The following is an 11,762-nucleotide window of genomic DNA, read 5'->3' on the forward strand; positions in this document are numbered from 1 at the left end:
CACTAAGTTCGGCATATCTCAAAAAGATTCACAAAATGATGGCGATAAATTATCATCACCACTACTTGCTGTCCAAAAGGAAGCTTTCCCTTTTAAGCTCATTTTAGTGTGTTGGCAACATAAGCTCCAAACATTTGTTTCGCAAAAGAAAAAAACACTTCAGACATTTAACCGATGAGTGGAATAAGATTTTTTTTTTTTGAAAAAGGTGGCCACAATGGTGCCAATGTCAACCCACAATCGCCTCAGTGTAGGAGGAGATACTACAGAATAAAGATTTGGCTTTCAATACTCCATATCTAGAGGCAGTGAAACACAAGTATCAAATAAAAAACATGCAGTGATTGTACAGAAACACACATTCTAAGACTGCCACATGTGCCTGGTAGTGCCCACCAGAAGTGGTCCTAGCAACCATTGTCAGAAGAGGGCTTTCTGCACTGCATTGGTAGGCAATGTGATGCTGTGATTGAATTGCCCCACATAGTACAGGGATACAACACATTGTTGTCCCTCTGAACCTGATAGGCTCCAACTTGTTGGCTGGAATCCACTTGGTTTCAGCAGCAGCTGCTTTTTTTTTTTAGATAAAGGAAACGCAGCAGCAGCTGCTGCAGTCCCTAAAGATAGATGTATGCCCAACAACCCTTTCTGGTTAAGTTTTGCAGCCACCCACTATATGAAAAGACCAGCTCTTCACTTGCATGACAGAAAAAATGTCACATGGTGAAGCTTGTTTGCTTAACTTTCAACTAACTGAAGTGCACATGGAAGATTATTGAAATCTTTCAACTAACTGACAACTGGTTGTTGATGCACACGGATCTTGAAGAGTTGAGATCCTCCTCCAGCTCCAGCATGTAGAAGCACCAGATCTGTTCCGGCTCATACCCAGGCCCTGCACAGCGATGGCAGTCCTCTGTGCCCTGGCAGTAGCAAGAGATAAAGTCTCACTGAAAAGTTGCTGCAAGTCTGCAGATGTTCACAGCTCACACTTTCAGAGATGATTGGGGTTGTGGGTGATGGTAATTAGTTTCTTCAGATGTAGTTTAACCTGGATGGGTAAGCACCGACATGCATGTGATGTGATTGTGAAACCATGCTCAAAGTACTGTAAAACCATAGACCAGGCAGCAAGATGAATGCCACAACTTATTTACCTGATGCCAGAAATATCTGCAGGCAGGAACTTAGCTGGGTACTGTGGCCCTGCCTGTAGGGCCTCTAGGTGTTATGAAAGATTCTGGAGGTACTACGGCACAAGATCTTAAAACTCACATATTGGAAACATTCATAAAAAGGAACAGTAAAAAGGTATTGTATTCCGTAAGACTTGAGAGACCATGAGACACAGTGTATTTCCTTTATTTCTGAGCACACAAAATGTGTGCTTCCTATTCCAAAAACATCAAACTTTGTGTGCTTACTACATCGTCAGAAGAACAGCATTTCTTGTGATCTACTAACTACGAAGATAAATGAGTTGGAGCTGGTAAGAGCAGGATGAAGTAGGAGAAACCCAAACCGTAGCAAAGAAAATTGACACGATGCGTAGGGATTGAAATGTTGATGATCTTGAAACTATAGCAAACCGGATGGTAACTTGATAGGACTACTAGTAGGCAAAGAGACAGCACAACAGAAAATGAGGAAACATGGTTGAGACCAAAAGGCTGCAAGCCTACCAAAAATGCCTGGATTGCCTTAGCTAGTTGGCGCCACCAGAAGAGGAGATACCTAGACGCCTCTCTCTGCCTCTGAGGCCAGGATTCATCCATCCCCCTCGCGAAGTCCAAGCCCCAAGCCAAGTTGCAGCCGTGGTAGGCCCCTGCCGAGCTGGCGGCCACTTTGACATGTGCGCCCGGCACAATTGACATCCGGGTCGCCGTCGGCCCGATTCCTTGGACAAGTATGCCGCCGCCGCCGTATCACACTTCACCACACCCACTGAATATCCCCAAGGGGGCAATGCCACTGGCACCCACCACACATCTTCCCTTCATGCCCATTCTGCCTTCACTGTCCATTCTGATGGCAGCGTGGTGTAACTAACATGGCTTCATCTCCTATGAATCAACATTCAACCATGATTGATTAGCACCCACCGGGCTTCATCTCCTATGAATCAACATTCAACCATGATTGATTAGCACCCACCGGCCACCGCTTGAAGATCAGAAGCAGCTGGAAGAGATTTAGACAACTGCTAGAGATGGCAAAGGACAATATTTACAGCAGTCTGAATCATGCTAGGTACTTGCAATCGGGTGCAACCATGTCGACAGGACTGTTGATATTTACAGCTCTACACTAGAGATAGGGAAATTTGTACAGAATGGTGGATGTGCTACAGAAGCTACTGTATTTACCAAATGTGGGGCTGCTCAGGCTTCAATCCAAGGTTTCAGAGTGATCTTGGTCTGAAGAGACTGCTGAAGAGAAACCTAGTCGGCGATTCTTGTGCTGGCGATTTCAAGTGATCGGGGTGCCCTTTTACTTGAAGCACGGTCTGCCCTATCTCCTGCCTTATGGCTTCTAGCGTCTTCAGATCGACCGAGCTCCCTGTTGTGTCACGGACATAGAAAGTGTTGATAGCCTTGTTACCCTTAGTTGAAACTTCTGCCCTTGTGACTGTCAAGCCGTTCTCACGGAAAATGCGGGTTACATCTGATAACAGACCCACTCTGTCACCTGTTGACAACTCTAACTTCAGGCCCTGCAAGGGATACACAGTTACTGGTGAAATTATTGTACTAAAAAAACTTCTATCAGTATTTCATCATGTGATCTGATACAAAACTTCAATATTATTGTACTTAAATTAAAGTCCATAACAGTAGCAAAATAACTGTAAGCTGGATGTGTTAATTGTGAACAACACACTCGTACATTGGAGAAAAACAGCATGTGCTCCATCAAGAAGAAAAGGACCGTTCTCCTGCACGTTCGAGAGTAAGAAGAAAAGGACCAACATTGAAAGTAACTCAACAATAAAGTGTGCCAGGCAATACAAAACACCACCACTCCAACCACGATTTTACTTACTACAACAACTCAACAAGTCAGCAATGCATCACACCATTCAAGTCCCTATCTGAACAACTAAATGCAGAAGTAGTATCAGTGTCCTTATGAAAATCAAACAGAAGGAAAATAATCACACAGGTGCCAATATTCCCAATTACCTCGGATACTCTCCGTTCTATAGCTGCTTCAAGACATTGGATGATTCGTTTTCTCTCAGCCTCTGAATTGACAGGTGATCCATCAATGTGCCTAATATAATACTCCTGTTGAACCATGGTGTTATAGGAAACAAAAGTTTACACGTCTATTTTTTAGCAATAGGAATTAGAAGCTGAAATGCCATTGTGGTGAGGTTACCTGGTAAGCTTGAGGGCCCTCAGTATCCACACTGCCATGGTAAACCACATATTGCATATCTGTTAGAGTGCAAACTGTGTCGAAGAGAAGCTTTGGTCGATCCTTGCACCGCATTGTCACCACAGAATAATCTTTCTGAAGCCAATTAACAACCGAGACCATGGGCATGGGGTTGGCATTTTCCCTATCCTTGTCATACCTTTCATAATCTCGATCCTCAAGCATCATTTGGTGGAGGCGCCGCTCTGTGTGGGTTATCCCCATAGCAACTATTGTCTTGGCATCTCTACTCCTTCCATTGAACACATTACGAAGCCGCTCCTTGATTCTGCCAAGCCTTTCTGCATCCAAAATTGCCAGCCCAGACTTCCTATCAGTGACCTGGATGACTGCTGCTGCTCTTTTGTTATGTGTCCACACCTCAGCATTCATCACGTTACAGTCCAGATTTGTGAGCACGGCGCTCACTTCAGAGAGAAGACCGGGTCTGTCAATTCCAGTTAGCTCTATCAAGGTGTAGTCGGAGGAAGGCTCAAATCCAATGGCCCTCCGTGAAGGAAGAAAGCAAGAACTAGACGCGATAGACTGCACGAAAGATTGATAGCTTAAGCAAACTGAAGAGAACATGAATATAGCCAAGCAATGAGCAAGCAACCATTACCTTGTAAATGTTATCTTTTATCCCTTCCAGCGCAGATTCATTCATTATCTTCTGCCCACTTTGATTTGTCACATTGAACACTGAAAACATAAATTGAACAAGTTAGAAATTCCAGCGCCATTTTGATGCAAGGAATTCAAAGGAACCATTGTGCAGTTCTTGTTGTACCATCCATGAACCATCCCCCGTCAGAGGATATGTAGGCTTTCTTGACAATGAGCTTGAGGTCAGTGAGGACCTGCACTACCTCCAGTAGTATCCCATACTTGTTGGCGCTGTCCACCTGTGCCATTCAAACAAAGACCGCCTTATATTCAGCAACAAATAAGAATTACATTTAGTAACAATCCCTTGATTTTCTATGACTTACATGGATGGTTGTAGCATTTGCACATGAGGCATTGTCAATCGTGACCCTGAATTCAGGGGGGAAAATATGAATCGTCTAGTTAGTAAAACTCAGCAAACAACTTTTCACGGTGATAGTAAGATTAGTACTACAAATAGAATTTCCTTTTCATCGAAAATTGCGAGGAACTGGTTAGCACCTTGGAGGGTTCATCTTTTGGATGAACTTCTGGTACTCATCGTCACTATCCCACGAAGAGCAGGATGAAGAAGAGGACGGGTCCCCATCTGCGAATGCTGCTACAACATGAAAGACACCCGGTCAGAATTCTGAATTCCAATCGAACTGCAACTGAATTCCAGAAATTCAAGAAAACAACTGCCGCCCGCATCCACACGACGATTGTGGTACGGTACAAGTAAAGCGGGTAGAAATGGAATGTGTTCCAAAACCGGGCGTCAATTTCATGAATTCTGTTTGCCGCGTCAGGTGCCTCATGCGGACAATCAAATAACTATACTCACTGAATCAATCATCAATAAAAAAAGAAGAAAGAAAGCAAAAGGGGCGGCAATCGAGCTTATCGATGTTTCCAAGAAGGCAATAACCCAAATGGATGGAGCGAAAAGTCTGGAGCCCGCAAGGATTCCAGATAGGGAGCACAACCCAAGCCACATGGCGAGGAAAGAGAGCAAGGGCGCCACGGGCCAAGAAGGGGAAGAAACCAATCGCTTCCCCACCGCGCCGCCGGCCTTGCCCAGCCGACCTGAGCAGCGCGGAGTGGGCGACACAAGATGATGGCTCTTGGCTCCAACTTCCACATACCCATGGCTTGCTCGCTTCGTGATGATGGCGGCGATGATTGCAGCCAATCTTGCAAAGAATAATCAAGAACCCCCCAGCAGGAGGAGTAGGCTCCTCCCCCGCTTTCTCTCACCACGGTTTCACAGGAATGGCAACGGGCAGCAGCAGCTGTACGCTGAAGCCCCGGGAGATGGAAAAGCCAAGGCCAGGCGGCTAGGACTCTGCCCTTTTTTTCTCGAACGGGGGAAACGCAACCACCACGCGCCCCAGCTGTACTGCTCTGCGCGGCTGGCTGCTCCAACTCTGCTCGCACAGCGGCAGCCGAGGTGGAGATGTACGCGTGCGAAGCGACGATGGCGAGGTTGGTCTCGCGTGGCCGCTCAGTCAGCACGTGCTCTGCAGCACCTGTGCGGCTGTACCGCACCAGTGGGGCGACGGCCCAGCTACTCCGGCCCCGAGATAACAGTTCACAGCTGAAAAGAGGAAATCTACCTGATGGTCATCAATTAATTTTGGTCGGTCTTGGAGAGGGTAAACGAAAAGAATTTTTTTTGGGAACTACTGTTTAGTTCCAAAAAAAATTTACGCAGTACCTGTCACATCGAATATATGAAGCATTAAATGCAGTTGAAAAATAATTAATTACACAATCTAACTGATTAGCACGAGATGAATCTTTTAAGTCTAATTAATCTATGATTGGACATTATTTGTCAACTAACAACGAAATGTGCTATAGTACCAAAACCAACAATTTTTCATCAACTAAACAGGGCCTAAGAAACCACCACAAAAAGGTGTCATACTATTTTCCATTTCGTTTTTCGTGATTTTTTTTGAAAAGTTCACTTTCCTCTATTATGCGTCCATACCATTTATTCATTTTGTGAATAGGATAGAATACGCTAATGCTTACTTAGCTCCGTCTATCCCTAGTTAACTCTCTCAAGAAAGAAACTAGAAATTAGGCCCTATAGATAACATGAAAAATGGATACATTTAGCTAACCGTATATTATCATGAAAATTAATAAATAAATCCTTATACCATAATTCCACCTATTATCTTCTACCGACTTTAAACTGTCACATTGACACTGGTACCATTAAAAAATTATCCCATTATTTGGAAGAAAGATAAAAAAGAGATAGTTAATAATTTTCTCTCTCCATCAAGTGTCCGCTGAAGTTGTGTAGAATTTCTTGACTGCAAATTTGAGTCCAGTAAAAATTTATATTGCTATCTCATATTTGTTAACACTATCTACCTCATATACTTAACACAAATAAGAGAATATACAAAGTAAGCTGCTCAATTCCAAGAGACTCTCTATATCTTTATTTATTGTTAGAAATAGAGATTTTGATAGAAAAATATCCTCTAACAGCTTTTCTAAGTGATTATCCAAATGTAGCCATCCTCCATTTCTCATTTCTTGCTAGCCAAAGATAGATAACGGAAATAGTTTTCTAGAGTGTACTCAAAATATAGAAAAATTATTGGAAAGTGGAAACATATAAAGAGCGATTTTATTCAAAAGACTCTCCAAATAATAATTTAGAGAGTGAAATTTAGAAAGACTCTTAGAGATTCTCACTTTACGAGGGATGAGGAGGAGGGGGGATGCGCCCCATGTCTTACCGCACTAGAAGAGAAGAGGGTAGAGAGACGATGGCTAAGTACTCCATATCAATTTTGCTATCAACACCTAAAATCAAATAATTAAATAATAAATTTTGTGCATCTAGCTGTAGGAACTAAAATCCATACTGCTATATAAAAGACGTTGCAGTGGAATGAGGAGTCGGGATCCCAAACATAAGAGAGATAAGAAAGAGAGAACAAGAAAGCTAAACGAGCAAGCAAATAAATAGCCAAAAATCATCTTCTGCAAGCCCTAGGGCTCCGTTTATTTATAGGGAGAAGGAGATTAATTATATTTATTCGGTCAAATATTATAAATAGGTTCCTAAACTTTACAAGGAGATCATCGGCAATTGCAAATGAGTCCTTATACCTCCCTAATTTGGCCTCTTTTTTATACACACGGGGATTCATAGCTTTTGGCTATTAAAGGCATATCCCAAGCGAACCGTCTGTAGTCTAGTGGTTATAAGAGCCGTGGTAGCACTTGGGTTCGATTCTCCGTGAAAACGAATATTTTAGGATTTAACGGTGTTGCACTTTCAGTGGCAGACGACGTTCCCATCAACATCGAAGCGCTTGTGGTGACTTTGCCAATCTTGAGGATTTCTCGGATCAGTCTTCGAATGTGCTCATACAAGTAGGATTTGCGTACGTAAGTTCATCAGTGGTGTAGCTAGCTAGGTGGACAGGTGGGCCATGGATCACCCTAAAATTAGTAGCTCAAGGTATAAATATAGTAATTATCCATCAAACAATCCTGACATGTATGCAAAATTCAGACTTAATTATTGATTTTAAAATGTTTGAAGTTGTAAAACACTTTATTAATACAATATTAATTGCTTAAGCAATTCTAAACTTGTATTATGTATGTACTCTGGACCACCCCAACCCAAAATCCTAGCTACGCCCCTGAAGTTCATAGAGGTGGTGTGCATTCGTTATGAGTGTCTGAGTTGTAATGTGTAATAAAAAATGTATCCCCGAGCATGGAATAGGTGAATGAGAGTGAGCCTCACTCTGGGTTTAGCTTAATGTGCATATAATCCTATTTGAGCTTGTGGAAATAGCAACATATATAATAGTTGCTTAGAGATTTCGTTATATTTTGTTTGTAAGTTAGACATAGCTAGTGTAGAGTGTACATGCAGCATGTATGGTCGACGCCGAGTATAGATGTTTTTATGTGATTCAATCCGTATTTTAATCTATTTTCTTTATCAAATTATATATAAAAATATTTTTGGAAACATAATTATTTTACGCGGACGAGTGTCCATTTGCGTTTCATATATGTGGTTTTGTTTCTCATTGAGAGATACTTTTGTGTGGCGGTAGCAATCACTTCCTATAGCAGCATTTCAGTAGTATTTGGATTGCAACAAATTTGCACGGAATGAAAACCTAAAATAGCTTCAACATCAACCACGGGCCTCAAAAACGCTAAGTGTCCTAGCTAATAATAATTCAAGCTCTCCAGTCCAACAAGTCGTTCAGCCTAGCTGCAAATACGGCCCAAGGCAGGTGTTGATTTGTAGAGTTGGGCCAGTTTCGAAATTCTTTTCTGCACTTGATAAATCCTTCCCTTTTTTTTGTTTCTCCTTATTAAAAGAACGTGTTTCTTCTCTTTATTCTTCAGAAAAATACGGAGAATACCATGGCGCTAATTAAAATTTTGTACTACCGCCTTTTTTAATCCAGTCCTCATTGTAATGCAAATTCAGATAGTAAAATATATATTACACACAAAAGCTAACTTCAAATAACGATTACTACAAATCCAGCATTTTTTAAGCATTCATGAGCCCCAGAAAAGCCTTTAAATACCCTAGAATTGCAGGGGCGATCTTTCCTTCGTCCATGGACTCAAACCAGTGCTGACCATGGACCCATGGAGGAAACTATATGCAAGTTTCTACAGACTATAAGATGATCTATGACTCTTAACTAGCTAGGTTCAAAAGAGGCCTGCTTAAATTGTTTGGCAGTTTGGGTGCCTTACATGTGGACTTCCGCTTTGTGCTAATTCCAATTGCAAACAACTCAGTTTATCTTTGTGCTAATATCTGCAAATTTTTTTTGAAACGGGGTATCAGAAGTATAATTTTTCTGATAGTGCACAATGCATAACTTAATCAGAACATGTGCACAATGCATGCAGTTCTCTAAACTAAATCAGATCCTAATAATAAGATCTTCAAACAACCTTTCCGAGCCGCACGTCATGAAGGTGTATAGTTCCTCCATAGAGATTAGAGAAATGCACTAGGCCTTCTTGATAAAGAGATCATCAAGTGATGCCAATCTTGCTTTAACCTTTACGCATGCAACTAAAACGCCTCAAGAAAGACCCAGAAAACACCCTTGATCAGTCGGCTGGCAATGACTGAGCGATCGATTTCTTATCGTCCAGCCCGGTGCGTTTGGCCTTTAATTCTGTCTTAAGCGAAAGCTGACGGCAAGCCACTCATCCATGTCGCCCAAGATAACACGGAGATTTGGACCAGCTAAAATACAACAGGGACAGTGAGACGTACGTACGAAAATGATAGGGACAGTGAGATATCATCAATTCGTGCCTCAGTGAGTGAAGCTTAGGTGTGCTAACAGTACAAAACTAGTGTACTCACACATCTGCCAAATACGCATTACCTAAGCAACTCCAAGCATAGGAAAATCTATTTGACTGAGTAAATTTGGATTGGAGTGTTGGAGGGAGACGCCGGGGTGTGGGGTGGGGGGGGGGGGGGTCTCTCTATCTCCAATAGTTCATCTTCCTCCCCTCGGGACACCTGCCCCTATACGCCGATGGCCGATGACCCTCAAGGGACCACCTCCAACCAATCTCGGCTCTTGCCTCAAATCGATCATAGGTGATCCTCTTGTGCTCCCCCACCACTTCCCCACCACCGGTAAGACCTCCTCTCGTCGGAATGTCACCTCAACCATCGAAGCCATGCTTGGGAACTACATTGTGATTAGTGCAAAATCTAGGAACCTTGTGGCTGTAGATTTGGAGAATCTGTTGGTTTACTCTCTAATTATGAAGCTCTCTATTTTCTTACAGACCTTCTTAAACTCTATTTTCTTACATAGCGAGAATGACGATAGCTGCTGGCCAAACTTTACCTAGACTAACGAATGTCGACACACGTTAGCTACAGCACAACACACCCTTTTTTTCAAAGCATGACTTGCAAACCTAAACCCCAGCAATCATATCTCGCTGCTAGTTGATGATTTGATTGGTTGGTTGGTTGCTGGATACATTTGGCGCTCTGACAAGCGACGCAGCACCCCTTTTGGTGTCTTCATGGATCGTGCCCGTGAGACACTGACAACGAAGTAAGCTTCGCACGATGCAGTGACGGAACACAAATATCCTGTTCTAGTTTGACCAGGCACTGGCACTGCACAGTGTTTCAGCGATGGCTTGCATCGGGGAGTAATTTATACAAAACGCAAGTTCAATTCTCGTATGAAACGGGCCGGGAGTAATTCGCCGCTTCGAATCGGAGCCTCAGATTAATTAATTCATTAGTAAACATACATCAACAGGATTGGAAGAACAAGGTTCTTTGTCAATTGGGTAATACGGACCCGTATCAGCAATTCAGGCAATTCAGAGTAGCGAAGGGTATCATGGCGATTCAAGCCCTGTCTTGCCGGCCAAGCCCCGACGACGACGACGAGCCTCCTCCTCCTCCTTGATGGCCGTAACCACCTCTGCCGCCCATTGCCATGTGATGCTGTTGGTGCTGCTGCTGCTGCTGCGGCGGCGAGCCGTACATCGGCTGCCCCATCATCATCATCATGCCGCCGGCGCCGGGCGCGCCGTACCCGGCGTACCCGGCGGCATTGGCGGCGCCCCTGGCCACGTCGCCCTGCTGCTGCTGCGCGGCGGCGGAGCCCGAGGCGCCCGAGGAGGCGGCCGCCCTCTCGCCCTCGATCTCGCGGAACTTGTGGAGGTAGTGCTTGAGCGGCTCGACGTAGTCCTCGAAGCCGAGCGTGGTCATGGCCCAGAGCAGGTCATCGCCGTTGATGGTCTTGCGCTTCTCGCGCTGGCACTTGTCGGAGGCCTCGCCGGTGATGAAGGAGATGAACTCGGAGACGCACTCCTGCACCGTCTCCTTGGCGTCCTTGCTGATCTTGGCGTTCGCCGGGAGCGCCTTCTTCATGATCCGGCTCACGTTCGCGATGGGCAGGAACCGGTCCTGCTCCCGCGGCGACGACAGCTCGCCGCCGGCGTTGCTCGGCCCGCCGGAGTCGTTGTCCGAGTCCGGCATCCCCGCCCGCCTCCCTCCTCTTCCTCCGCCTCAATTCAAGAAGCAGAGCAGCAAGGCCGCCGAGAGGATGCAGAGGAGCAGGCGCCTGATGCAGACGCTGACGCAATGAATCGAAGCGTCAGCACCTGCGCATGATGCAAGAACAGGAACGAAAAGGAGGGAAAATTTTGCCGAGGGTTGGTGCCCTCGAGAGATTTGAAGCTCGAGGAGGAGAGCAATGGTGGGGTGGGGAATGGGCGGGTCCGTTGGATCGCGCGGATAAGAACGCATCCAGGTGTGAACGTGGTGCGCCTCCCGCCGTTCGTTTGCTGATAAGTATGTGCCACCTGGCGATTCCGCCTCCGTGGATGGGCGCCACGTAGGATCGATCCGTGCCGTCGCCGTGGGCCCGGGGACACATGGGACGGCGCCCGGTCCGTGAGGTGCGCAGGTGGCCGGTCTGCCACCTAGGACGCTGGACTCGGACCAGATTCTCGGCCCCGTGTGGTTTGCGCTGCGTTAGTGAACAGTGACACTTTGACCGCCAATTACAGTATCAAACAAAGTCAGTTTACAAAACTAACTTCAGAAACTTTGACTGCTAATTACAGTATCAAACAAAATCAGTTTACAAAACTAACTTCAGAACCCC

The 11,762-nt window shown here is 44.8% G+C and overlaps 2 protein-coding genes across 13 annotated transcripts; both read right to left on the bottom strand.

Annotated features, from left to right (window-relative positions):
• Positions 1-277: 277 nt before the first annotated feature.
• On the bottom strand, positions 278-5,502 carry LOC120652066 (ACT domain-containing protein ACR4-like). 12 transcript variants are annotated; one of them, XR_005666451.1, is made up of 10 exons: positions 5,220-5,500; positions 4,594-4,693; positions 4,416-4,461; positions 4,214-4,328; positions 4,046-4,125; positions 3,385-3,969; positions 3,186-3,290; positions 3,046-3,102; positions 2,890-2,938; positions 2,666-2,716 (listed from the first exon to the last, which is right to left on the bottom strand). XR_005666451.1 is itself a non-coding variant. In XM_039929762.1 (9 exons), exons 1-8 carry the CDS (start codon positions 5,221-5,223, stop codon positions 2,405-2,407), a joined length of 1,347 nt encoding a protein of 448 aa, XP_039785696.1. In that variant the 5' UTR covers positions 5,224-5,495; the 3' UTR covers positions 301-2,118; positions 2,370-2,404. The 12 variants fall into 12 exon arrangements, 3 of the variants coding, with proteins under 3 accessions (XP_039785696.1, XP_039785697.1, XP_039785695.1); XR_005666448.1 differs by lacking the exons at positions 2,890-2,938; positions 3,046-3,102 and adding an exon at positions 278-926 and having other exon boundaries at positions 1,738-2,716; positions 5,220-5,494; XR_005666447.1 differs by lacking the exons at positions 2,890-2,938; positions 3,046-3,102 and adding an exon at positions 278-926 and having other exon boundaries at positions 1,686-2,716; positions 5,220-5,494.
• Positions 5,503-10,316: 4,814 nt separating this feature from the next.
• On the bottom strand, positions 10,317-11,380 carry LOC120652068 (nuclear transcription factor Y subunit B-8-like). The gene has a single exon (XM_039929764.1). It carries the CDS (start codon positions 11,129-11,131, stop codon positions 10,496-10,498), a length of 636 nt encoding a protein of 211 aa, XP_039785698.1. The 5' UTR covers positions 11,132-11,380; the 3' UTR covers positions 10,317-10,495.
• Positions 11,381-11,762: the final 382 nt, after the last annotated feature.

Source organism: Panicum virgatum, chromosome 9K, assembly GCF_016808335.1.
Source record: "Panicum virgatum strain AP13 chromosome 9K, P.virgatum_v5, whole genome shotgun sequence".
NCBI lineage: Eukaryota > Viridiplantae > Streptophyta > Magnoliopsida > Poales > Poaceae > Panicum > Panicum virgatum.